The following is a 27,898-nucleotide window of genomic DNA, read 5'->3' as shown; positions in this document are numbered from 1 at the left end:
TGACCTGGGCTCCACAGGGTGTAGAAAACATCTACTCATTGTCCTTGGTTGATGAAACACAACATTTGGGATTTTCTTGTTGTTTGGATGGGCCACAAAGTTGAGGAGAGGACTGGAGCAGTTCCCCTATGAAGACAGGCTCCAGCTGGGGATGTTCAGCCTGGAGAAAATGTCGTGTGGAGACCTCAAAGCAACCTCAAAGGGACTCTTCATCAAGAACTGTAGAACAGGACAAGGAGTAACGGGTCCGAATTGAAAGAAGGGAAATTGAGGTTAGATATTAGGAAGACATTTTTTACTTTGGGGCTGGTGAGACACTGGAACAAGTTGCCCAGTGAGGTTGTGGATGCCCCAAGCCTGGCAGTGTTCAAAGTGGAGCAACCTGGTCTAGCGGGAGGTGCCCCTGCCCACGGCAGGAAGGGTTGGGACTGGGTGATATTAAGGTCAATTCCAAGCCCACACGGTGAGGCTCTGGGGGACGGTGCTGTGCAGGGTCAGGAGTGGGGCTCGATGATCCTTTTCGCCCCTTCCGGCTCGGCATTTTCTGTGATTCTGCGATGTTTTCTCAGTCCTGCATTTCTCCTTCTCACACAGCAGCCTCCCAGCGGGGACTCCGTGGTTGCCAGCGCGCCGGTTGCCGTTCCCGGTAGCTCCGCCGGCAGTGCCCGAGCCCGGCCCGCGCCGCCGCCGGTTGCGGCCACGTTCCCCGCCCGTTCCCCGCCCGTTCCCCGCCCCGGAAGCGGCAGCCGGGCCCGCTCCGCCCCGCCATGGCCGCCCCCCGGCCGCGCTCCGCCCGCCCGCCGCGCTGAGCCCCCCGCTCCGGGAGCCCCGGGCGGTGCCGCCGCCATGGGCGCGCTGTTCCGCGGCGAGCCCGTGTGCCTGGCACAGCTCTTCCTGCAGAGCGGCTCGGCCTATGAGTGCCTCAGCGAGGTGGGCGAGCGCGGCCTGGCCGAGTTCCGAGACGTGAGTACCGGCGGGGCTCTTGGGGCAGCGCGGGGGGGACGGGGATCCTGAGGGGGCCGGCGTGAGGGCCGAGCCGGGCCCGGCGCCGCCGGCGGGAAGGTGTGGGTTTGGCCCGATGGGGCGGTGGAAACTGCTTCCATTCCCATCTTTTCCCGACTCCGACAGGCAGGTGTATGGCCCGTCCTTGTGTGGCATTCGCTTGAAAGCAGGATCAAAGAATTGTTAGGGTTGGAAAGGATCTCTGGAGATCCCAGTCCAACCCCCTGCCGAGGCAGGGTCACCCAGAGCAGGTGACTCAGGATCCCGTCCGGGTGGGTGGGATGAGTGATGGGAAGTCAGTGTGGAGCCCCGGCCTCCCCGACGCTCTCGGGAGGAATGCTTTGGGATGGCTGTGTCCCATCTTTCTCATAGAAGTAGCTTAAACTTGGGGTTATTTGCAGCAGGATCCCATGGGAGAGCCCCTGCCCCGCCTTCAGCCTGAGTGTGTGTGCACAGCTAATGGATACACCTGCCCCACTGACAGACCGGCAGAAACACCTGCTCTGTGGGTTTATTGATCACAGGTTCCTGTTCCTGGAGGGGCAGTACACCTTGGAGGAAACTGCCTGCCTAACATAAGGTTGGGTTGGGCAATAATTAGCCTTGTCTCTGCGTTGTCTCATCATAATTATATGGTCTTTGCTTGCTGACTGAGACTTCAGAATTTCTTCCAAATATACACTAGAAATGTAGCTGGCAAAATCTTTGCAGGGAAAGCTGGGAGGACTTAAATTAACAGCTAGTTAGTAAATATGGCAGGGAGGAGGAGGCAGATCTGTAAGAATTATTACATGAGTGTATGTTTAATATTTTGATGATGTCATTCTAGTTACCTGATACATCATTTATTGTAGAAATAATGCATTAGTGGTTCTGATTTCATAGCTGGATAAGTAGTCATTTGCACATTGCACATTCATATTATGGGAATGTATGTAAAATGTAATAGTTCAAACAGACTGTGGAAAGGCATCACAACAAATTTGTAGAAATGTTTGTTAATAAACTTGTTAAACAATATTTTAAAACTGCACAAATAAGATTAGGAATGTTTTTTTCCAGTAGATCTTGTTATTTTGTTGTTTGATTAAAGCTACCCAATGGCATGGATAATTCTGCTTTAATAAAACCAGCTCTGCTATTTGAAGACTTTGTAATCTTTTTAGGTTTTTGTGCCTTCCCAGCAGAAAAGCACTTAGAGCACAGAGCTCATGCAAATTGTCTCCAGGAAGTTGCAGGAACAGCTGTGGTTTTTTAGAGGTGGTTACTATTTCAAATCCCTAATAAGCATTTTGTCCTTCTCCTTCAGCTTAACCCAAATGTAAGTGTATTTCAGAGAAAATATGTGAATGAAGTGAAGAAATGTGAAGAAATGGAAAGAATACTTGGTGAGCTTTATTTTCATGTCTGCCCTTTCTCACCTGTGGTATTACTAGAGTGGCACTACTGTCAGGTACGGGGTTTTTTTAACCTTCCCAGGTTTTGTGAGCTGTGAAATTTACTTACACCAAATATAGATTTGGTGGGGTTTTTTAAGCTCAGAAGTAAAGAACAGTTGCTAATGTGTTGCTGATAAATAATTGAGGCCATTTCAGTACTGACTGCTTAAAACCCTGCTGGGAAAATGGAAGCTTTGCTGTAAGATATTCCCCGTTTTTTCATATTGTGTAACTCAATACTGTTGATTTTCCAAGCACCCTCAAAAATACCTCAAGTTATTAATTGTGTTCTCATGGTAATTAATGAATAGAGAAGGTATGCAGAGCGTTACAGCCAAGATGCAGATGTCTTCAGTGTATCCTGAGGAAAAGTTACAATTGAAGGATTCCTTTTATTGGAATCTCCCATCAGAGGCATGTGCTGGTCATGCCAAACCATCCCAGCAGCTATTTTGGCAATCTCCCTGCCCAATGTGAGTTGCATTTGTTGTCAAGGTTGCTTAAGCCACTTTGTTTGAACACTTTTTATTCCAAACATGGGTCAGTGAGCAGCAAGTCTGTTTCTGGCAGAAAGGGAAAGAATTGCACGATTAGCAGAAAGTGGTATCGTGCAGCAACAACGAGGTTCTGTGAAATGGTAAAAGCTTCTTAGAAAATACTTGTTGGGAAAGAGAAGCCTCTGAAGTTTGCTTGCTTCTGCAGACTTCCAACACAGGAATAGTTAGCGTGTTTTATCCCCACCACTCTTTCTTTGTTTTTGAAGACTTCTGTGCGTGCATTGTTGCTAAAATGAATTAATAAAATAGCCAGGGCCTGATGCTGCAGTGTGATCAGCACCATCAACAACAGCTGAAGGTCAACTATGCAGCACTCTAGGAAGTGTAGGCAATGCAGCTTCCTTTCTGATTCTATTTTTCTTCTCACTCCAGGGTATTTAGTACAAGAAATTAAAAAAGCAGATATTCCACTTCCTGAAGGAGATGTTGCTCCTCCTGCCCCCTTGCTGAAACACATTTTAGAAATCAAGGTAACTTCCACTAAACCAGATGCCAAAGTCTTAATTTCAGGCTTAATGACTTACTATCTTATTACTTATGACTTAAATTACCGGGGTGTGGCGGGGGGGCAGAAGCAGAAGATTTGTTTTTCTTTTTGTCTGATTCCTTGCTGCCACTGTTACTTCAAAGCCAGTGAGGTTTTGGTATTAGCACAAAATTCCTGTGAAAGGATCAAAGCAAACTCAGGAGGTGGGCAGTCATCCGCTGTATTTTGATGGATTGGCACATTATACTGTTCCAGGCAAATTATCTTTAGGTGTAGTCCCTCAGCCTCATTTATTGCTTTGGGACTTATCTAAGGCTCTTTGTGCATCCAAAATTTCCAGATGTGTGGGATTTTTACTTGCCCAAGGCTCTGCAGGTGCTGGTCACACAGCAAAACGTGGTGCTGTGTTCTCTGAATGCTTTTTCTGGTGTTGCATTTGATATAGAAGCTTGTAAAGCACAGATGTAATTTTGAATAACATTCTGTTTTGTTGTAATTCTGTTAAAAGAATAAATGAGGTATCTTCCACCCTGTGCTATCTGCAATTCTAATTCCAGGTCTGCTTTATTTTGACACAAATTAGGAGCAGAGCAGCAGACTGAACAGATACCAGTGGAGGATCAAGTGTACTCAATACACAGCAGTCTTAGGCAGACCGAGGGATAAAACCTATGGAGCTTTAGTTAATTAAGAAATGGGAAACGCCTATCATTGCGTCAAATTAATATGTGCTGAAAATGAATCCTACTCTGTTTTCCAAAATCCTGTAACTGATTCTGTATCTTTACTCTGTGTCTTAGGAACAGCTGCAGAAGCTGGAAACAGAATTGAGGGAAGTAACTAAAAACAAAGAAAAATTGAGGAAAAACCTGCTTGAACTGACAGAATACAAGTACATGTTACAGATCACACAGAATTTTGTCAGGAGAACACCTGAGGTACTGCTTGGGGTGTTTGACAGGGATTGTTGTTGTGTGGCATTTTTGTGAGTTTCTCTGTTGAATAGTTTGCAAATGAAGGTGTAGTTGTGTTATTTTGGTGCCTAAGTCATGCTAAGAAATTTTCAGTGTAATTTTGAAGCACTGACTATAATTGCTAAGAGCAGTGCACTTGAGATCCCAGGATCTCTCTGTTGCCTGAATTGAACACGGAAACGAGTTTTGTATTTTTAACTAAACAATTTATTAATTACCTTTTCTTCCTTAGAATAATAACGGAATGAGGTTTTTTTTCCCCTGAAAGCTATGCATGTTCTTTCTTTTTATTTGCAAGTATGAATCCCATTTACATGGAAATTTTGAAGAATTCCAGTCTGTGGAAAATGAGCCGTTGGTGGATTACAACCGCACGCACAGATTGAGTGCCTCGCTGGGGTGGGTATGGCATGTGCTGTTTCAGAATTGCTTCGTGGGGGGCTGTAAAGAATGGGTTGTTCTCTTAAAAGATGGCCTGTAGTGATTTCAGACGTGCCAGTTTTAGACACGACAGGAGTCTGGCCCCAATGTACCTTTGTAACAAACCCAGATTATTTGAAGAGATAAACAGGACAGCGCCCAAAAAAGCTGTCACAAAGCTTCTATGAAACCAAGGACGTGTGTAAAGGAAAATCTCTAAATCAGTACTTCCTGCTACTGTTTAAACTGTTTTTCTATGATAAACACACAGTGTTTTAATCACCTGGCAGTGTCAGTTGTAAATGTAACATTAATTGTGTTGCCTTTGAAATGTTGAATGGCTACTGCTGTCTATGGCATTGTTATGAGAGGGTATCGTGCCAAGGAAAAATAAGGAACCTCACTATCACATAAATAACCAGTTAGATGTATTGTAGTTGTGTGCTCAGGTCTGTACTCTGTTCATTTTGCAAATAAAAATTTTATACACAAACTGGTATTTTCTGTACCAGTTGCTTCCTGTTCAGGGTGATGCTTCCTTCCTTAGCCATGGCAGATATTAAATTATTTTGGTGATGTACTCTGAATTAAAAATTTTTTTTTCTTGTAAGTTTTATCTTACGTTCCAAATTTTTCCTTTTCCATAGATTCATATCTGGGTTAGTTCACATAGCAAAGATTGAAGCATTTGAAAAAATGCTGTGGAGAGTCTGTAAAGGCTATCCCTTTCTTACATATGCAGAGTTGGATAAGGCTCTGGAAGATCCAGATACAGTGAGTAAACATTGTAATGATCAGTTTATTTTGTTTGTACTTTTCATATGATTTGGAAGAATTGCTGCTCAGGTCTGTCTGCAGTGAATGGAAATGATTTCCCAGTGCTCTTGGAGGAAAAACTATTCTGAAGTATTAGAATTTGTAAGATTTTAAAATTTGAGGTTGTAGAAGTGGCAATTGATTTGTTGTGGTTCAGCTTGAGGAGGGCAGAACTTTATTGTGGAATAGTGGTGACTTTATGATTGGCCACCTTGATCAAAATACGTGGCATAAATGGCTGCTTGGATATTTATTAACTAGGTCTGTACAGTGCATTGCCTTTTAATGGCCATTTCACTTGTTCATTCAGTAGTTAAGACAGAGTCAAGTACAGCTAGCTCTCTGTGAAGTTTTTCCTGTGAACTTATAAAATTCATTTTTTATAAATCAGCAATTATGGCAGCCTAATCTGTCACTTTTTTTTCTCGCTTGGATTCTAATTTGTTACCTTTTAAAAAATACTCTTTTCTTAGTAAGAATTCTGACCTAGTAAAATACAACGTTTCTTTGATTTTCCCTGGAAACTTTTTCTGTTTTTTTCTAATATTGAAAAAAAGAGAGATATTGACACAGTTGAATTTTATTGTTTAATTTTCACTAAAGTGATAATGCTACTAACACAGCTTTTTCTTATTGTTCAGCTTTGTTATTTAGCTCTATAATTATGTCATGGTGGAGTTGCTGGTTAAAACAAACTTCATCAACTTTACTTCTTATGGTTTTTTAGGGTGAAACCACAAAGTGGGCTGTTTTTTTAGTGTCCTATTGGGGTGAACAAATTGGCCAAAAAGTTAAGAAGATTTGTGACTGGTAAGAAGTAAAACTAATATATGTAATTTCTTCATACCTGGGTTATTTTCTAGTTGTTTTTTTTCCCTGCACCCCTTTCTTGTAAGTGTTGATTTTCAGACAAGGTTTTTGAAGTTAAATTTGTTCCTCCCCTTGTTGCATCCAGCTCTATAATTACGCAGTGTACAAATAAACGTGTGAGTCATTTCTCTTGCACTCTTTACTAAGTACAGCCGAAATAATTCCTCTGAGTTGAATCTGTTCTGTGGTTATTGAGTGGTGTGTTGCAGATTTGACTGTGGCAGGGGGTTGTGTGATGTGTTTTGGTGGAGTTTGGTCATTTAACACAAACCTGTGTTCCTGCAGCTATCGCTGTCACGTGTTCCCCTACCCAGACACCACTGAGGAGCGCCAGGCAGTGGTCGAAGGACTCAATGTTCGTATTCAGGATCTCGAAACAGTGAGTAGAGGACAGATTTCCTTTTGCTGGAGATGTTGCAGCATAGGAAATCCTTTGATGAATCACAGTGTTAAATACATGTTTCTAACATACATAAAGCTTTGGAGCTGATGTGACAGTAAGTTGTGTCCCTGGTCTCATGTTGCACGTATCTGTTAAACCTCACAGCATTTGGCATTGACTTCTGTTTTCAGCAGAGGTTTGCTTGCCCTCCTAAAACCATGCCTAGCACTGGACACGTACAAGGTGCTCTTGCTGTGGTCAGCACAACCACTGTCACATTCTCAGTGAAATCTTTGGTTTTTCTCAAACAAAGGTGCTGAATAAAACTGAGGAATACTTGCGCCAGGTCTTGTATAAAGCATCAGAATCTATCTATACTTGGGTTATCCAAGTGAAGAAGATGAAAGCCATTTACCACGTCCTCAACCTGTGCAGTTTCGATGTCACAAATAAATGTTTAATTGCTGAGGTTTGGTGTCCAGTGGCTGATCTCCAGAATTTGCGCCATGCGTTGGAGGAAGGCTCAGTAAGTCACCTGAATGCTCACTGATGTTAAAGCTTTTGTCTTGAACTAACTGTACAGATAAGGAAAGAAAATAACTATTAACAGTAGACTAAAAGTAGGCACAGGCAGATCTGGGCCTCTGTATAAAACAAATTTTTTATAAGAAGGGCCTTTATTTTGTGTTGTGTGTGGTGGGGTTTTTTTTCCTTGAATAACTGTTTTGTTGGACTTGAGTTCAGCTGGGCTCGCAGTGCTGTTTGCAGTCATGGAGAATGTGCCAGTTCGTTTGTGTTGGTTTTTGTATTATAAGAGAGAATTTATAATAACAAATCTTTGTTTTATGATACTGACTGATGAGTCTCATCTGATCCTTGATATGAAGTAAGAATTAGAACACTGTGCATAATAGTTTTAGAGGGGGCACAAAGGGATAAATGTTAAACTTGGGGCTTAATTTAGTGGTATTTTGGGATCAGTGAAATTGCTGATAGAGCAAATGTTTTCACTTTGATTAGATTAACAGAGTTCTTACACAAATGTATCTTCTGTGTGTAATTAGAGGAAGAGCGGAGCTACAATTTCCTCATTCATGAATACCATCCCAACAACACAACCTCCTCCAACTCTGATACGTACCAATAAATTCACCTCAGGGTTCCAGAGCATTGTTGATGCTTACGGAGTTGGAAGCTATGGGGAAGTTAATCCAGGTTGGTCCTTCTGAAAGCTGAGCTGAGCGCTGTGCTGTCGTTGCTGCTGAATTGGACACTGGCAAAGGCCAAATGGTGACAGTCATACTGCTTGTTGGTAGCTGTTTTGAAATTTTAGTACCTCATCAAAAGCACAAACAATGCTCCAAGCAGCAAGATGGGATTTGGTTTTGCTGAGTAATTTTAGCATGAAAGGTAGTGATTAAAGCTGTATAATATTTCTTTTATATGTTTTACTTTGGGTAAGGAAGATATTTAGGGAAAAAAAAAAGAAAACTGGCAGTGGTTATTGATCTTACTGAAGTGTGGGGTTCATCACTTGAAAAATTCAGCTTGTTCTATAGCCCATTTAATATATACTTGTAGCTATGTCGATTGTCATTCTGCACAGCAGAATGTTCCTTATGATATAGACCTGAAATACCCACAGAAGAAGAGCTGTGGTTGGGTTTTATTTCCTGGGCTCATATTGTTATCCTCAGAATTGTCAGCTACTGCTCAACTGTGAAGTTGTCATTGCTAACGGATACACAATAAACATTAAACAGTGTGGGGTAAAAGGTGTATGAGTAGGGGATGAAATGTCTTTCAAACTTAAAAACTTTGAGAGATTTAAGTATGGAATTGCTTGGAGATAATGCAGACAGAACATCATCTGTTGTGCTGTGCCTGAAATCTGTTGTGTTACCCTTGCAGCTCTCTATACCATCATCACTTTCCCCTTCTTGTTTGCGGTTATGTTTGGAGACTTTGGGCATGGGCTACTCATGTTCATATTTGCACTTCTGACGATAATGTATGAAAACCACCCTAGGTTAAAAAGAGCACAAGATGAGGTAAAAGGAATTACAAATTATTTACTTCCCATCCAGCCAGATCACTTGAATAGCCACTGTGTTTCTGAATAGTACTGGTTTTTGCATGTGTATTTAATTAGAATTTTTTCCATTCTTTTACGGTTTTCTGTGTTTAAAGCTGCCCTTGAGGCTAATGTAATACCTTAAACTATTCACTTTCCTTGAAAGAGCAGAAATAATCAAGTTGTATCAAAGACTTAGAAAAAAATTAATTGATACTTTTAAGCTTGTCTTTCCTTCTGCCAGGACTACTCAGTGATGTGTTTTACAGAATGGCATTACAGTGACGACCTGAGGAGAAAAATAATTTTTCAAATTCCACCTCCTATTGTTTCTAGAAGGAGTTGCAGTTTGAAATTTATTAAACTTCACTTTAACTAATTTTTTAATCATATGGGTTGGAATGCAGGAACACCTGTGTCTCTCATTAGAATTGTATTTAATTAATAATGGCTGCAAATGTGTAATTTCTTGTAAAGTAGTCCAAGGAAGGAAACGGCTTAGAAAGACACTTCCTTACTGTAAGGATGCCAGTGAGAAAAGTCTCGGTGTGTGTCATGGAAGCTCATATTCCTTAATGACTGTTCACAAAAAAATTTCGGTTTTTAGAAGTCTTTGTGTGTCCAAAAATGTGTTTCTCTTAGAAATGTGTAGCTAACCATTGCTCACATAACAGATGATAGTCTCTATTTTTTCTTTTTTTCCAATACTGACAGATAATGAAAATGTTATTTGAAGGCCGATACGTGATATTGTTAATGGGGCTGTTTTCTATATACACTGGATTGATCTATAATGACTGTTTTTCAAAGTCAATAAATATATTTGGATCTGGATGGAATGTTTCAGCAATGTTTGAACAGAAGGTTTGGAGGTGAGTAGCATATTTGCTGTACCATTAAACCAGAGATGTATTTCCTGCAGCAGTTTAACCCTTTTGTTCACATGTTTTAACTGTCCTGTTATGGTTTGTCTTTACGTTGATGTTTTAGTTTGTCTCCATTTAATATATTTTCCAGGTGTGTGTGTATGTATATATAAAGATTATCAGAGGAATAGAAAACACAGGTCTAGTTTTGGAGGAATTTGTCCTAGGTCATGCTTCTGGAGTGAATAGCTGAGCAGCATTAGCATCTACTAAAATAAATCAGCTATTAATGAAGTAAATTAATTACCTTGCAATCATTAGTCTCTGCACAGCTTTTCATGATAGTAAAAAAAAATTTTAAAAAAATTTTAAAAAATAGTCTATGTGAATTGTCAAATCTAGTTTTTCTCAGAGTGGGATAACGTCATTGATTTGAGGTGTCATGGCCCTTTGGTATTTCAGTGTTCACAGCTTGCATCTCATGGTGCCTGACAAAACAGGATGTGGCTTAAAATAGTCAAGACCACTGGCTTTGGTTAAAATGCGAATGGGTTGTGTGTGCTAATTAAAAACTATATGAAAATAAAGTAGAAACTTCCCCAAATGCAAAAGGGAAAAAAGGTAGCAATTATTCTTTGGGTGTTTGACAGTCAATTTTATGCAAAAGCAAATTGTGAACTTTTAAAATGAAACTTTCAGTTCTAGGGGAATGTGGAATAAAATCCATAAACTTTCTTTTGAAAGATACTGTGAATTAAACCCAGATTGTGAGGTTCTAGGTGATTTTTTTGCTATTGTTTTTATTAGTCAGGATCTTTGCACTTAGCAATCCTTTTCTGAAGTGTGGCAGTGGGTGAGTTAGGTAAAGGAAAGCAGGAGCAGTGTCCTGCAGAACTGAAAGTATATGTTGTCATTACGTTTAAAGTGTCAAATGTGAGTATGTTTTTCTTTCACTGCAGCCCTGCGGATCTGAGAGCTAATCGATATTTAGCACTGGATCCAAATGTTTCTGGTGTATACAACGGAGTTTATCCCTTTGGAATTGACCCGGTTAGTTTTATTCTTTTTAATTATCCAGTTGTGATGATCAGTTTTTGTCCATTAGATTTTGGTATGTGTATATGTAAGATAAATCTTACTGTGGAAAAAAACCATTTCTGTTTGCATTCTCCATTCAACAAGACCTTTTCTTCTGACAAGTCAAAGATAGAACTATTTTTACAAAACTCAAATTTCAGTTGTGACCTCCATCTGAGGGAGAATTCTGGTCTCCAATAGAAAAAGGATGCTGGTTTATTCCTTCCGTTATGGTGTTCTTTTAATGCTGGTTTGGTGTTTTCTTCTTCAGATATGGAATTTGGCAAGCAACCGTCTCACATTTTTGAATTCATTCAAAATGAAAATGTCTGTGATCTTTGGAGTGACTCACATGACTTTTGGAGTTGTATTGGGGCTGTTTAACCACTTGTAAGTACAAGAAGTTAAAATAATACTAACGTATTTTCTGTAAAGTCTGGAATTATAAGAGTTAATCTTGTAAGAGAAACTGGAGTTATTTTTTGAAAACAGAATAATAGTAACGGTGAAAACTGTTCTTAAAAAAAGACAATAATGGACAGGTTTTCCTTCACAGGTGTAAGATGATGGTTCAGTATTATAGTAAAAAATCCCAAAACAAAAGAATACAAGCCTTCATTTCACTTGTTGGTAAATAAAGATCCATGTTTCTTACAGTCTTCATTTCCACTGAAATACTTGATTAAAATTTCACTGAATAAAATCAGCTTTGGATTGTAGTCTCAGTCTTGCTGTTTAACAGTGCTTTGTTTTATTGAAATCATATTTGTGCCGTGTTGATCTTTCTTTGTAAAACTTATTTTTTATTTTTTCCCCCATTTTTATCTTTTAGGCATTTCAAGAAGACCTATAATATTTATTTGGTTTTTATTCCTGAACTTTTATTCATGTTGTGCATATTTGGCTACCTGGTGTTCATGATCTTCTTTAAATGGTTGGCATACTCTGCAGAGGACTCGACATCTGCCCCCAGCATTCTGATTCAATTTATTAACATGTTCCTGTTTCCTAGTGGTGAAACAAAGAGCTTCTTCAATGGCCAGGTGAGTAATGTTCTTCCAGGCTTTTGGAGATCCTGTGCTCCCTGTGCAGATAATAAAGGAAACAGGGATGGGTTTTCCTACTTTGGATTTTGTAATCTAATCTAATTTTTCCCCCCTCCTCAAACAGGTTCCTCTGCAGAAGTTTTTACTTAGTGTTGCTTTTCTTTGTGTTCCTGTTATGCTGCTTGGCAAACCACTTTATTTATATTGGTTGCACAGTGGAGGCCGAGGCATAAGAATGTACAGGGTAAGTACTGACAGGCACTCACACATTTCCTCAGTGTAGGAGAATTCAGCTGGTGGTGTAGTGCACAGAGTATGTCCTTACTGGATATTTTATAGAATGGGTTGGGCTGGGTTGGAAGGGAACTTAAAAGCTCATCTCATTCCACCCCCTGCCACGAGCAGGGACACCTTCCAATCCCAGGTTGCTCCAAGCCCCGTCCAGCCTGGCCTTGGACACTTCCAGGGATGGGGCAGTCACAGCTTCTCTGGGCAACCTGTGCCAGGGCCTCCCCACCCTCACAGGGAAGAATTTCTTCTGTGTATCTAACCTAAACTTCAGTTTGACCCCATTACTCCTTGTGCTATCACTTCAGTTTCTGCTTAGTTTGGAAAGTTTTGGACTGAAATACATAATAGTACTTTGTTCCTATAAATCTTTTTGCCTTTGCCTGCGACTGACTGCTTTTAAGTAAATTTAAAAAAGGACAGTGGCAGCCTGCTTGAATAGACAATACATTCCCATTTTGTAGAGTGGCTACAAGCTTATCCGAAAAGAAAGTGAAGAAGAACTTTGTCTCCTGTCATGTCATGATGTTGAAGAAGGCAGCAATCATTCAGACAGTGGGCACAGAGAGGGTGATGCAGAGGAGGTAATGTTTTTACTTAATCTCTAGTTTCTGTGTTCTTAAAAACAAATTAGAAGGGGGCAGTCAATAGATAACCTGTACACTGCATGCTGAGAAGTTTTGAAGAAAATCAGCTGAGCCTTTACAAAGACCTTGATTCCCAACTGCAAGTTTATCTTTTCTTTTAATCTTTTAGCTGAACTTCGCAGATGTTTTTATGAATCAAGCAATTCATACCATTGAATACTGTCTGGGATGCATCTCTAACACAGCCTCATACCTGAGACTCTGGGCATTAAGTCTTGCCCATGCACGTAAGTGGGGGTGGGTTTTTTGGTATTTTTGGGGGTTTTTTTCCTACATTTGATTTTTAATGCTGTTAGGGGGAGGCTGGCCTGTTCAAGTGATAACTACTACGAAACACACTTTTTCTTAATTAAAACCAAATCCCTATTTAAACTAATCATGATCTATGGAAGCCTCCAGACTAAAACTATGAATTTATGTAAAATATTGCTCTCTGATTTTGACACTGAGCTGTGTCTTCAAATATTTGAGGGGTTGGGGGCAGCTCTCTGGGGAGGTGGATTGCTTATAGATCCCGTGTTCAGCAGGTGCTCTTATATTGTTTAAATGAGCTGGTCAGAGTGGCTCAGTGGGTGAATGTACTCAGTATCAATATTAATTATGACAACTTTTTTGTTTTTATTAGAGTTGTCAGAAGTTCTGTGGCAGATGGTGATGAGAGTGGGTCTCCGTGTGGATACCAAGTACGGTGTCTTGCTGCTAATCCCTGTTCTGGCATTCTTTGCTGTGCTGACAGTTTTTATTCTGCTGGTCATGGAGGGCCTTTCTGCTTTTCTCCATGCTATACGACTTCACTGGTACGTTCATTCTTTTTCTGTATACCACCTTAGCATATACTGGCTTGTTTAAGAGGAATTTTTATGGCAAAATTTTAGGTGTTTTATTAAAAAGGGAAAGTGTAAAATTCAGCAGCCTCATTGCTACTGCAATACATTTATGTAATTACATTAAATAAATGGCTTATTAGTTGGATTTGATTGTTCCTCTGGAATATTTTCAGTAGATTCAAATATTATATTGGCTTATGATGCATTTTAACTTCAACCGCATTCACAAAATATAAGTACATTTGATTTGTAGTATTGCAGCTTTTCATAATGTAGACTATTAGTAACTTGGATAAGCATTTTTAATTTCAGTCTGCTTATCTCACTCTATGGTTTCAGTCTATTCACTTCTTTGGTTCAATGGAACATATATATTAGTGGGGCTGCCAACCCATAAGTATTTTAATCCTTTCTTAGTCTTAATATCACAAGCTCTGGTTTTTGGAGTGGATTCAGAGCATGTTTAATTTGAAACCTGATGAAATTTACAGCTTAAACAAAGGCGTATGGTGTTCAAAGACAGGAGGCAGAGCTCCGTGCATGACAGATTGTCCTCATGATATTGCATGTTTGCAAAACAATTAACTACAAGTCACTCAGAAACAAATTAGTAATCCAGAAGTAAGAAATGAGCCATTCCAGCCCAGTTTAGTGCGTGTGGGTCTCCTGAGAAACATGAAGTTAGCCTGGGACTATGGTGGGAAGGTTAAATAGCGGCACAGAAAACAAGTGAGAGGAGTGGAGTTGGTTTTGTTCAGCCTCTTGTGTTGCATAGTTGTGTCCCTTGGAAACTCATTGTGGATTCATGTACAGATTCTGTTTTTTTGTCTCGTTTCAGGGTGGAATTTCAGAACAAATTTTACTCCGGTGGAGGATACAAGTTTACACCTTTCTCTTTTAAGCACATTTCTTTACATTTTAATAAAGATGGTGCATTATAGTTTGGCTGCTGTCAGCAGAAATGTTTGGAATTGTCTGCAAATAACCACGTGATAGGATCTTGCCTATGAATGGTTTCTTGTGGAACAAAGTGGTTTTCACTGATTGCCTTATAATGCAGCCAAATAATTCTGTAAAACATACCTCCCATAGCAAGACATAGCAGATCTGGAGCGTCTTGTAAAATATATAAAATGTACATTTTTCTTGATAAACTAATGTTGTAAATTAATTTTATTCTTAAAAAAACCCAGTTGTTACTGCTTGTCCTGAAACCCATGTAGGCATTTTTTTTTTGAGTCTCTTTATTTTCTTGAATGGTTATTTTTAAGTTATCTGAAAGACTTTTCATTATATTAAACATCCATTACTAATCGCATTTTTAACCCAGCTGCATCTTGTGCACTTTGGGAACCATTCAACAATGCAATAGAAGCAATATCTGTTTTCAGGATGTATTCGAGGATGATTATGAAGTGTAAATTTATATACACCAATGCAATGTGCTCTTTTTTGGCCATATTTAAAATTGCACTGGAAATGTTATCTATTCATTCTGGGTTCTTCCCGGAGTTACTACTTTAAGCTTTTGGAAGCCACACTGATATTTATATTTAATGTTCTGGAAGAAGGCAGGATTAGAAGTATTACTCCTCTTTTTTTTCCCCTGTAGTGAGGAATAACTTTTGCACATGGAATAAAGAATTGGCCTCGCTCCCTGTTTCTGTTTGGCTGTAAGGACACACACAGAGCTCTACCTGATGTTGTAGAACCTAATTTATAACGAACAGGTGGACAGGGATCGTTTTATATTATTTTTGTATCGGTGTGAAAGTGGGGATATTGCCATGATATTTTAACATCTGTGCCATACGAACAGCACAAATTAAATTTTGCACTTGTTTCATACGAATTCCCAATAAAGCCTCGTTTGCGCTGTGCCGAGCGGGCCCTGTGTTTGTCCGTAGCCCTTTCCCTGCCCCAGGCGGCGCTGAGGGGAACGAGCGGCGCTGAGGGGAACGAGCGGCGCGGAGGGGAACGAGCGGCTCTGAGGGGCGGCGGACGCTGAGGGGAACGAGCGGCGCTGAGGGGAACGAGCGGCCGTGGGGGGCGGGGGGCGCGGAGGGGAACGAGCGGCTCTGAGGGGAACGAGCGGCGCGGAGGGGAACGAGCGGCCGTGGGAGGCGGCGGGCGCGGAGGGGAACGAGCGGCTCTGAGGGGCGGCCGGTGCCGCGGGCATCAACGCTCGTGAGGGGCGGCCCGTGCTGAGGGGAACCAGCGCTCATGAGGGGCGACTGGCACTGAGGGGAACGAGTCGCTGTGACAGCCGGCCGGTGTTGAGGGGCACGGGCGGCCGCTGCCGAGAGGAAGGAGCGGCCGCGAGGGGCGGGCTCTGTACGGGAGCACGGCAGCTCGAGGCGCCTCCTGAGGCGGGCGCGGAGCTTCCCGAAGCGGGCGCAAGGCGGGCAGCAGCCGTCGCTCCTCCCCGCACCGTTGCCGTGGCCACCGGGAGGCGTCGGGCCGGTTGCCGCCATGAGCCTGGACGACGTGCGGGTGCAGTGGCTGCGGGACCGAGCGCTCGCCCTGCTGGGTCTGAGCGACCCGGCGTCTTTCGAGGAGCTGCTGAGCCGCGGCGAGGAAGCGCGGCTGGTGCTGCGCTTCTTCGGCCTTGGCGCTGAGGGCAGCGAGGATACGAGCGGGGCGGGCTCGGCGCTGCTGCTGCTGCGGGCCGAGCGGCCCGGCCGGGACGGTGAGGAGTGGGTGGGAGAGGGTGTCGCTGCCCTGACCCGCTGAGCTCTCCCTGGGCACCACCTGGTCCCAACTCCCTGTTTCCCCCTCCCTCAAACCCGTCTTTGTCCCATCTGCTGACTCGTAGCCCCATGACTGCTGTGTCTTTACCCCTTTTCCTGCCTCTCCATCCCTTGGTATGTGTCCTCCTGAACCCCTTCTATCCCACCCTTTTCTAGAATTTTGTCCCCTCTGTTTGTGCCTTGGTGGGATTTGCATCATCCCTCTGCAGAGTGTTATATCAGGCTTTCCTCCCATTTTGCATTTGTGCAGATGCAGGTGGCACGAATGAGCGTTTCTTTGTGGCTTTTAATGAAATTCCTGAAGAATTTGTGTCAAATTTTACTGTGTATTTTCTGAGAGACACCAAAGGTATGTGTCCTGAAGAACTGCAGCCTCAGCGTTTTCAGTTTTGCATTAAACAGCACTTCTCATTGTGAAGATATGATAGAGACTGGGATTCGGGATAGTGCACATCCAACTTACTTAACTGGGTAGGAAAACACTCAAAGCCAGGGATCAGGCATGTTTTGTCACTTGACAGCATTTCTGTGCAAGATTTTCCTCATCTGTCTGTAGAATAAGACTTCAAATCAAGGCCACTGTTCTTTTGAACAGAAAACCATTTTCTAACTATCAGGCTGGGTTGTAAAGACTTAGAACCAGATGATGACATGGAAGTATTTTTCTGACCTTTCTGAAAAAAGCATCTGCACTATTAAAACCAGCACGAGTTTTGAGCATGACTTGCACCAAACCTAGTAGTGTTTTATTGGAGTTTTAACTTATTATGAAAAGGACTTCATGATTTATACTTCCTGTATCAATTAATTAGATTTATACTATTTGTATACTGTTTAGAAAGAGTTGCTGTACCTAATGACCTGACTGAAGCTCATGAGATTCTTCCTCAAGTGATAAAGTCTGGTATGCTGACTGATGATACTCTCTTGATGCTAAAGAATGCCATCTCACAGGTAAATGAGTGACAGCTTTTATATATGGAGTCTTGAGTGTTTCTAGGAACGATTTGCCCATTTAGTATTATATGGGCTATGCGTAAGAAATATTAATATTTAGTAAGTGACCTTCATATGAATGAAGTTTTTGTTAATCCTTATTTGATATTTTGTTTCCCCTTTTCTTTTCTCTCTGTGAGAATCATTTAAGACTGTGACACCAGACACCTTTACTTCTGTGCTCACAGACTTTCATAAAGACATGCTGGAGCTATTCCCCTGCAGAACCTGAGGCAGAGGGAATGATGCTAAGGAGGTGAAATGGAAGGAGACACACTTAAATTAAATTTGAGAACAATATCTAATGGTTAAGTGAACTGCTAGTAAGCTGACTTTTTTTTAATATGAGCCATCTAATCTATGGCACCTGTTTGAATCCTAGGAGTTTTCACCAGCTCTTTCCTATGGTCAGCAGCAGACTGAGAAAACTTCCTCTGATTCAGACAGTGAAAACACAGATTCTGAAGAAAGGAATTTGTCTAAGACTGAATCTGAAGAAAAGGAAGGACAGTCTGTGGAAGACTCTAGTGCTCTAATGAGGAATGAAACTCAGCTGGTTATACCAGGTGAAGTGAATGTTTTGCCTCTGCCAGCCCTGGTGATTAGTGCACATGGCAGTAGAACGAGGTTCACCTGAGAGTGGCTTTATGAAGAATAACAAATACAGTTTCTGGGGAAGCTCTAGATTTGATTAAAGCTGCTCTTTGCTGATACCAGTAGTGCTTTTCCCACCCTGAAGCATAGCAGGCAGCATGGAGAAATGGATGAAATCAGTGGTAAGTCTTTCAAACAGTTTGGAGTAAGAGTAGGAGAGGGGGTAGACATACCACTTCAGGGGACACAGCCCATAGCAGGGTATAGAATGTGTAGGTCAAACCAGACTTTCACCTATTGTTTAATGTCTCTTCCCTACCAGGGACTGCTGTCATGCCATGAAGGAGAGCGTAGTGGCCTACAATAGGCAGATTGATAATCTTCAGTAAAACCCTGTTCCTAATTTTTAATAGTTAGGAAGTGGGTTAAGACTTGAAAGCTGAGAGTTTTCCTGTATTCTAGGAATGTATATTTGTTTGCACTGTGTTAACTGTCAAAAAACTGAATCTATTTTGCCCTATTTTCAGAAAGGCAGAGCAGGTGCCAACAAGAGGGAAGGCAAAAGCCATTCCAGTGGTGCCACGTTACCAATGTTGCCAGAACAAGAGAGTTCATTCCCTTGCATTTTCTTCCAATAGGAGATCTTAAACTGGAGATGCCAACTGTAAATCTAGATGGAGAAATGACTGTTCTCGCCACAGTTCCAGAAGTGGTTCAGTCTCTGAAAAGCTGTGCAGTGAGCTGGCAGAAGTTAATATCCAGAGTTCTGCAGGAACAACTGAAAAAGGTTCCCCAGGTAATGTTGCTTATAACAGCAAGATGCTTTTATTCCTGGAGACTTTGCTTAATTTCCCACAAGAACTGTGTTCATTTTTAATTCCTCTTCATATTTGGTTGTTGGAAAGCCATTCACTAGTTCTTGAAAAGTAGAACAAAAGTAGTGAGGACCTGTGTGTCTCTGGGAAGTAGAATATAAACAAAATATGAAGTAATTAGCTGCAGATCTTAGCTACACAGGATAATTGTGGAAAACTAAGGGACTTTTGTTATCTGCACTCTTCTAAAGAGCCATGAAGTACTAAAAGCTGCAGTGATTAATTTTTTTGTAAAATAGACAGCTATATTTTTTGCTTTTTTGCAAAAAAGTGATCTCAAACAAAAGAAAAAATTCTTATTTTCAGGTTTTGGTTTTTCAAACAAAACACATATATAACTAATACCATTAAACATACTGAAGGATTTTACGCCTGTAAAGCCACCTGTGCAAGAGCCATAAGCTCAGGGATATACTCCCCATGAGCAGCTCCCTTCAGTGAGTGTAAAACTCTTTATTTCAAGGATCTTCTTTTGTCTGGCTTTTTGCACAGTTGAATCATGTCAAGTTTCTGTCAGCATAAAGTGTATTGAAAAGAAGGAACAAATATAATCCTGGCTATAAATTTTCACTCTTTCCTACTGGTAATTTAGATTTTTTTATTTAATTCCACATTACCTGTAGGGTAACAGTCCACTTGCAGAGATTGACCTCTGGCGTGAAAAGCATGCTACTTTAAGTGCTCTTACTGAACAGATAAAGCTTCCAGAGGTGCAAAAAGTCTTGGAGATATTACAGGAAGCTGAATCTGAGTTTACTGGAGATTTACAGATAGTCTTGAGTGACCTCAAAAAACATCACATGGAAGCTCAAGATAATGTTAAGTTTCTTTCAACTCTCGAACGCCATTTGAAGGTACCTGTCCTTGAGAAAATTTTGTGGAAGTTTGAACTCTAGTTACTTGAGTTTGGTTTCTCTGTTGATGTAATCACCTCTTGTTTATTTTTTCACTTTTTGTCAGCAATAAAGATACACTCTAGATTAACAAATTATATTTAATTTTAAAGAAGAGTTGCTTATTTTGTTTGAATACAGTGGTTCTAATGTTTGAAAGCCCAGAGCTGTGAGCACTTGGTTTGTAGTCCGACCTTGGGAGAATTTGATGGCATAGCTGATCTGGGGAAAACAGAACATTTCTCTACTCCATTTTTTTGGGTGGTTTCAACCACAAATTACAGCTGATGTTTCAAAGTTTAAATTGTATTAAAGATCATCCAAACTAAGAGTTGAGCCAAAATTTAAAATCAGGACCTAAAATCATTTGGAGCAAAAGATGCAGATTTGCACATTGTTAACCACATGTGTTATTTAGGCACCAGGATATCTCCTTGTCCAGGTTATTTATTTAATAATCTCACAGACTTTCTTAACCTGGGTAATCTACAGAATAAATATTAGTTTATCGAATGTGAATTTGTATTGTTTTCATGACATCCACAATATTCATTTCATAGAATTTATCAACTGGCACTCTGGCTGATGTTACCTCGAATACAATCCCTTCCCTGCTGAATGCCCTGAGAATGGTGTGGATCATGTCTCGGCACTACAACAAGGATGAGCGCATGGTGCCCCTCCTGGAACGGATTTCATGGGAGATTTCCGCGAGGGTGCGCAAAGCTGTGGATCTGCAAACGCTGTTTAGGTAAGTGCTGGATTCCTCTTTAACTGGGCTGTATTTATTAAAAGCTTTCCTTGTCTTACACAAAGTGCAGTAGGTAATACTGCCACCAAATAGGTGTCAGCATTTTTCAACCGTCTGAAGTTGTATTAGAAGGTCAATTAAAAGTCAATTTATTTTGTAATTGTCATAAATTACTAAATCAGCCCTGAAGAAATAGGTGCTTGTCCTCTTGTCTTGAAAGGACATAAAACAATAAAACAAATAGAAATACAGTGGTAAAAAAGTGGCATAAATATAATCAAAATCAGTCATGAAATAATATCTCCTCTCAAAATCACATTGAAAATAACTTATAATTTTTCCTTAGATCTTGGATAATTAAAAGCTGCTTAACCAGGGTATATTATTCCAGTTGAGATACAATTTTTTTATCTATAGTATTTCTATCTATAATATCTTAATTGTGTTGATTTGATTAATAGAGAAGATATAGCTGCTGCAAAAATTAAAGTAACAGAAGCCAAAACCACTCTTGAACAATGGAAGAAATGTTATTTTACTACTTGTATCCAAGTTGAAGAATCAGGAAGTGAGAGATACTGGAAATTTGATGTGAAACGTTTATTTGAGAAAACTGATTATATGGCTTCAATATGTCAAGAGCTGCATGATGTTTTTCAGGTACTAATATAGACAATAAATAAAGAGATTGTGTAATCACTGTCTTCTTCTGTAGAGGAGAGTCTTTTGTGTTGTAGATGTTGACTTGTTAACAGCTTTTAGTTTTGTGCTTAAGACCTGAGTGGTGCCTCTGATTCCAGCAAATCTCTGTTTAATGCTGGAGATGGAATAACTCTTCTGCAGGTACTGGTTGGGGAAAGGTGCTACCATGTTCATGGTATGAACACAGAGACTTGCAGCAACTGTTTCACACATTTGTGATTTTCATGAGTTGCCAGCTTAATGAGATGAGTTAGATAAAATACCATTTATGTATACTAAAATACAAAATTTGGCCATCTGTGAATCTGTGTATTAATTGCAGAATAACATATGAATGGAGAGATGCTGTGCTTAGGCTAATTTAAGCCAGGGCAATTAGCAATATGGTCCATCAATAAACTGTATGTACAAACTGTGTGAAAATTGGAGTGAAAAGGACTAATAACTGAGTATTATCTGTTAAAAAACTGAAGTGCTGGGCCTGTAGATTGCTGTGTTTTTTTTCAGTGTCTTGTATTAAAATATTTGAAATTTAAATCACAGCACAAACTGATCATTCTCTGAGTGGTTGATATTTTTTAAAGGAAAAATTTAACAATAATGTGTTAAGTGGCAGAAAAAATACTAAAAAGAAAGCTTTATGGTATGATCTTCTGAATTAATAGGTCACTGAAGAGCTTTACAATATATTTATTCCTGAACTGACAACTGTGACAGAAAATCCAAAGGGTGTTGATAAACTATGGAGAGAAGTAAATATAATAATTAGTCCTATGGAAGACCTGACATTTGACCCTTTCAGCATGGAAAGTGCACATGACTGGGAATTAGTTATGGAAGAATTTAGAGAAGACCTTACAGTAAGTACCATATACTGTGATTCCCAAAAAATGGTAAAAATAAGCTCGACTACTATTATTAAAAAGTATTTTCATTCTGCCACCCTTTCTTGGTATTGCAGGATGACTTTCTAAGTGACAGGGTTTCTTTGCTTTCTTCCTTTGTTTAGGATATTGAAGAAAAGATGAAAAGATTTATTGATGAATCTTTTAAGACCCTTCGATCAGCAGAAACTGCTTTTGACATGCTGTTAAAGTACAAACAAATCCAGATTCGTGAAACTATTCATAAGCAGCTCATGAAGAAGTTCAGTGATGTTTTGGAAAAATATTGTAAAGAGGTAATTCAGTTTAGGGATTTTTTTATTTAGTACATGAAGTTTTTTACCTGATGAAAATCATAAATCTGTATATGTCTAAATACCTGTGTGGTGTCATTTACTATCTAAAAGACTGAAAACTTTTATAAATAAATATGATAATTGCTCTCTTCTTTTTGGAGCCAATTGGAGAAATAGTCTGGTTAATTTGCTGAAATGGTTGTGCACATCTGTATACGTGAGACACTGTGTGGGAAGTGGAAGGTGCTCTGAATGCAGCAAGGCTTGTGGCTATTCCTGCGCCTTGTAACCAGCAGCTCAACAGGAGACCTTCCTGAGAAAATGGATCTTTTATACCCTACAGCTTTCTTGTAGTGGACAAGTTCATGGTATGACCAAAATGTGTCAGAGATCAACTTTGGAAGGCAGAAATAATTCTGACATATAGAAGAAGCCTGTATGTCGGAAAGCTTTTCATGTCAGCTTTTTTCTTGATATTTCAAAGAACATTGAACTTAACAATAAAATGTAATTTTACAGAAAATGCTGCCATAATGGCAGCTCCGTAAGATAGAGAAAGGTAGACAAAAGAATTATTTTTATACTGCCACTGGAATTAGCTTCAGAGCTTGTGCTGTGTCTCAGACAGTGATCATGGACAAGCAGTGGGAAAATGATTCTTTGTAATATTTTATTCTCTTCTAGGTTGAAATTGTTAAGCAAATCTTTGTTCAGAACCTCAAGGATCCACCTCTGTACAAGAACCATCCTCCAGTGGCTGGGGCAATAGCCTGGTCCCGATCCCTTTTCCGTCGGATCCAGCACACCATTGTTCGATTCCAAGAAGTAGAGGAGTTGCTTGCTACTGAACGTGGAAAGGAAGTATGTTGGTTCTTTTGGTACTTGATGAAGGAAGAAATACTTTTGTTACGCACTTCTAATGATGTGAAAGTGCTCTAATGTGAGGGGATGTCCCAAGTCTTTGTGCACAGCAAGCCATGTTAGATGTGAAAACTGGATTGGAACCTTCCCACTGTTTCCCAGGGAGACAGTGATGAAATCAATTACATAATCCAAGAGCCCAAATTCTCCAGTGCCTGCATTAATGACAAGGCTTTCATTACTTGTTCTCTTATCTAATAAAAAACAGAAACCATGTTGAGACACCGTATTAGGACAGGTTAGTTGAACATTTCTCGTGGTCTTTAAAATGAGTTCTACAGACTTGTCCTTTCTAGGTGAAGCACAAATATCTCCAAGTGGCCAAGAAAATGAAAGAGTATGAAGATCAAAAATACCGTCAGTGGAGAGAGAGGACAGAACACATGCTTCCATTGTTACTGAAAGATACTCTACTGACTGTTGTCACTGATGGGGCTGCAACATGTGTTAATCCAGAGACTTCTGAGCAGGTGAGAAGATGGTGTACCAGGCTTCTCTGAGGGGAAGAACTGAAACCTACATGATGGTCAGCGAGAATCTTCTGCGAGTAATATTTTAAACACAGATCTAGAAAAAGGTCTGAGCTCAGAATTGTTTGTGGTCCTTTATAAGACATAGTTCCTGAATCACTTGGCAAATCGTTGAATGTTGTTTCTATGTGTGTTGTTCTGAGCTGTAGTTCCTGTTAATTTTTAGGTTTTGGTACAACATTTTTGGGACATTGCTACAATACGTGGGACTGAAGTTAGATAGAGGCAGGTTTCCAGCAGAGATCTTACAGAATCCTGTTCCTACTAAACTTTTGTCTGACTCGGAATTTCCCCTGTGATTTCTGTTGTAACTGGTTGCAGCAGTGTGTAAACAGAGATGATTTGGTTTGTTTCTTGTAATCAACAACTGGAAAAGGGAGTTCTGTGTAATTTCTGATCCTAGAATGCTGACGCTGCTGTCAGATTTTAAAGGCATTTCCACAAGCTCTGAATGTCAGTCATTCTGATTTTTATCTGCTGCCATATCAAATGTCTCCAAAAGCTCACCTTTACCTTGTAGTGTAACAGTTTGGAGCTCCTCTCCTTTCTGCTGCTCTTTGTTGTGTTGTAGAGGTCTCCAGCAGAGGAGCCTGTCACCACTAAGAAGAGCGTCTGCTTCACTCTGAATTTTTCTCCTGAAATCCAAGAGATTATCATTGAAACAAAGTACATGGAACAACTTGGGCTTCCAGTCCCAGAAATGGCAAGATATGTGGCATTACAGGAAGACAAATACCTTTGGTAAGGCTGAAACAGAGTATCTGCTCACATACAGGCTTATGGCAAGTGATTTCACTCCAAACTCGAAAGGGGCCTGAGTCATCAAATTTTGGAAATATGAGAGTCCTTAGTGACTTTTTTTTTTTTAAAGGGTACAATTACTAACGGTCAAGTTGCACTGATAAGCTTTTCTCTGGCACTCTTTTCATCCTTTATGCTGCAGGACTGTTATACAAATTAACAACTCATCCAAATCTGAGAGAAAACAAGGAAAATAATTTGCAATGAATTGTTACTGCCATTTAGATTTCAGCTCATTTAAACTCACTACTGCTTTCTTCCTGTACAGCCTTGAATAAGTCAGTTGTGTCCAAATTATCACAGACATTTAGCACACAGATGTGTCTGTAAGTCTCTGACTGGATTTTAAAGTTCACCTGTTCAGTTCACTTATGTGCTTCAAACTGGGGCTTTCTGAGCTGGCGCAGGAGAGGTTTGTCCAACTACTGTTGGAGCCATATGAAACTTTTCTTCTGTTTTCAGTGGGAAATGAGTTTTAATCAATACATATTCACTGGTTAGTTCTGCAAATTTTGCTTTATATGGAAATTTGAATAGAATGATGTAAGTTCTCTGCTCTTTGGTGGAGTTCAGGGCTGTTTTTCAAGAAAATAGTAATTTTTGTGTTTTGTTGTTTTGTGTTTCTTACATTCTTTAGGTACACAAGTAAACTGAAAGCCATGCTGGATCGCTATCACAAATTAATGGATATGATGAATGAAGCAGAAACCAAACTTCTTGATGACTATGTCCAAGAACTCTGGAAAATATTGAAAGCAGGACACAAAAGACTCACGTGGAAGTCTGTAGGTAATGGCGATACTATTTTTAAATGGCCTTAGACATTTATTTTTAGTTTAAAGTCTCCTCAGTTCTGCAGTCTATTTTTTATGATTGCAGAACATATGATACATCATATTGCCACAGGGGCAGAGTGGCAGGTTAGACAAACTCTGATCCAGGAGGGTATTTCTTGTGTTTTTATTATATTTAAAACACTGGAGGTGGTTAGAAACCTTTAGCTAAGAGTTGTAAGGGAGCAAGAGATGAAGGATTAGCTGAGAAAACATCTCATCTATGATTCTGCAGAACTGTGGTTCATTCTTAGAGATAAAACACATCTAGTTGTGGCAATTTTGATGCATTGGTGAAATACTTGTTAAAAGAGAAAAAACCCAAATGATTGTGATTTATTTCAAGGTATTGGTGAATTTATTGTCCAGTGTACACAAACCATTGGGAAGTTTGAGTTACTCGTCCTTCAGATCCATAATATTTCTAAAGACATAAGCAGCAAACTTCGGTCCATAGAATCAACAAATCTCTTTAAGTTTCCATGTTCAAAAAATGGTGACAAACTTCCTGGTAAGTCTTTATACTTTCATTTCCAAGCTCTATGGTGTTTTATTTTTCTTTATCTCCCACTTTGGTGTTTTAGTTGCTAAGATGAACCCTTTTAATTGTTACCAAAACTGGTTATAGTAGTAATTCAGGGCATAACAGAGGATGGAACTGGTTTCCTCAGATGGAAATGGCAGTGAGCTGGTTGTCTGCCAGATCTCTCTGTTGCTTGAGTGGCTGATGGATCAAATTTCTTTCAACACTTCATAGTTGTAAAAAGGTCGCTATTAAATAATTGAATCCACATAAAATCCATATTTCAGAGGGCTGAAATATTAATTCATTAATAAGTGAAGATATTTTTATCATTATATGAGATCAATTTCATGTTTGCAAATAAAGTCCAGGTAAATATTGCAGCGTATAAAACTGCTAGATCTTTTGCAGTTAATAATGCTATTTTTTTGTATCTGTTGCAGGAGCAAAAGAATTTTTTGACTATGTTAAATGTGAACAAGTAAAAGATGTGGAACACATGGTTAGAAAGTATTCTGCAATTCCACAACTGCTAATAGAAGTAGAAGGACGAGTTGCCAATACAAACAGTGGCAAATCTCCAAAATTGGCTTCCTATTATGCATACTGGGAACATAGGATTTATCAGGTGTTGACGCAGTTAATTGTGAAGTAAGTCAATTATTTGCTTTAATGGGTTTCCAGTCATCTTCAAGTTCTCCTGGATCTGTTGATGAGTATGTGTACTGACATTCTGTTTGAACCCATCAGTGACTTACAGTTTGTGGCAGATTTGTATTTCTACTGGTTTTTTTCCTGTGAAGAATGGAGAACTGATAACAAGGTACAGAGGAAACCCAAATTCTGAGAAAATGTGTATTGGCATGTTGTTGGCAGAAGAGAGAAATAAGGCACATTTTCTGCAATGTGTGTAGTTGCACTTCCCTGGTTTATCTCTAAAATCAAAGTTTTGTTTCCCTAAAGAACATGATTTTGAGAACTTGGTGTCAGTTCCTGGTGTCAGTGTCACTCCCTGTACTGCAGGGCACACGAGTCCAAGAACAAAGGTTTTACTTGTTCTGCACCAATCCTGTAGCAAGATAGTAAGAAGGCTTCTGCTACAAGCAAGGTATTATTGCAATTGAGCTTTGCAGCTCTGCTGTAATATCTGTTTAAGCTTCCCATCCATCTCATCTCCCCATGCTCCATGTTTTGTAATTTGATCCATGCTCAGCTGATTTTGCTGTGCTTTCTTGTCTGGGCTCTTGCAGTGGAGTTGACCATGGTCTGAGGATCCTTTTGCACCAAAATATCTCCATTCATTCATTCCAACAGCTTCTTTTAGCAAGTCAAGCTTTTGCATTAAATCAGTTTAGCAGGACAGTTTTGTTCCCAGGCACATCAGTGTTTCCAGCTGAAATCAGGTTACAGATCTAAGCTCACACCTGAAAATTGCAGCCTCTCTTGGGCATTTCCCTGGGGGCAGCACCTGATTATTTCTATCTTTGACACTATTTTTTTCCTTTCTCAGGAATTTACAGGCGTTTAATGCAACCGTTCTTGCAAATGTGCCACTGTTACAAATAGAAGCTGTTATATCTGTTCCTGAGGTAACCCTGCAACCTAATGCCAGTGAGATTGAAAAAATGACTGTGCAAGCTATCCAACACTGTGTTGAGGTCACTAAGGTGATTTTTGATAAAGATTTCTTTTTTGTTGCCAGAGTTTGCTTGTGCTTATAATGAGCTAATCTTTTTTATGTTTGGGTAAGCATAAATGTCAAAGGGGAGATTCATAT

General features: G+C 40.1%; 2 protein-coding genes across 4 annotated transcripts in view; both read left to right on the top strand.

Annotated features, from left to right (window-relative positions):
* The first annotated feature begins 787 nt into the window (after positions 1-787).
* On the top strand, positions 788-15,656 carry ATP6V0A2 (ATPase H+ transporting V0 subunit a2). The gene is made up of 20 exons (XM_039561231.1): positions 788-963; positions 2,312-2,390; positions 3,371-3,468; positions 4,286-4,423; positions 4,758-4,858; positions 5,527-5,653; positions 6,423-6,505; positions 6,851-6,944; positions 7,261-7,473; positions 8,012-8,162; positions 8,859-8,998; positions 9,736-9,893; positions 10,847-10,937; positions 11,236-11,354; positions 11,797-12,007; positions 12,135-12,254; positions 12,763-12,882; positions 13,055-13,172; positions 13,571-13,742; positions 14,611-15,656. The coding sequence occupies exons 1-20, from the start codon at positions 847-849 to the stop codon at positions 14,711-14,713; spliced, it is 2,553 nt and encodes an 850-aa protein (XP_039417165.1). The 5' UTR covers positions 788-846; the 3' UTR covers positions 14,714-15,656.
* Positions 15,657-16,170: 514 nt separating this feature from the next.
* Positions 16,171-27,898, top strand: part of DNAH10 (dynein axonemal heavy chain 10) — a 51,799-nt gene continuing 40,071 nt past the window's right edge. For 2 of the 3 annotated variants that reach the window (XM_039561045.1, XM_010398408.4), the window contains exons 1-17: positions 16,174-16,461; positions 16,773-16,871; positions 17,361-17,476; positions 17,901-18,084; positions 18,751-18,908; positions 19,611-19,841; positions 20,441-20,631; positions 21,093-21,291; positions 21,999-22,193; positions 22,343-22,513; positions 23,198-23,374; positions 23,731-23,904; positions 24,536-24,705; positions 25,403-25,554; positions 25,945-26,109; positions 26,565-26,772; positions 27,632-27,788. In XM_039561045.1, coding sequence (XP_039416979.1) covers positions 16,245-16,461; positions 16,773-16,871; positions 17,361-17,476; positions 17,901-18,084; positions 18,751-18,908; positions 19,611-19,841; positions 20,441-20,631; positions 21,093-21,291; positions 21,999-22,193; positions 22,343-22,513; positions 23,198-23,374; positions 23,731-23,904; positions 24,536-24,705; positions 25,403-25,554; positions 25,945-26,109; positions 26,565-26,772; positions 27,632-27,788 — 2,964 coding nt within the window. In that variant the 5' untranslated portion in view covers positions 16,174-16,244. Of the gene's footprint in view, positions 16,462-16,772; positions 16,872-17,360; positions 17,477-17,900; positions 18,085-18,750; positions 18,909-19,610; positions 19,842-20,440; positions 20,632-21,092; positions 21,292-21,998; positions 22,194-22,342; positions 22,514-23,197; positions 23,375-23,730; positions 23,905-24,535; positions 24,706-25,402; positions 25,555-25,944; positions 26,110-26,564; positions 26,773-27,631; positions 27,789-27,898 lie in introns of all 3 variants that reach the window. The other variant, XM_039561046.1, reaches the window with a different exon arrangement.

Source organism: Corvus cornix, chromosome 15 (genome assembly GCF_000738735.6).
Source record: "Corvus cornix cornix isolate S_Up_H32 chromosome 15, ASM73873v5, whole genome shotgun sequence".
In the NCBI taxonomy this organism is placed as follows: domain Eukaryota; kingdom Metazoa; phylum Chordata; class Aves; order Passeriformes; family Corvidae; genus Corvus; species Corvus cornix.
This window is presented reverse-complemented; position numbering and strand designations above follow the sequence as displayed.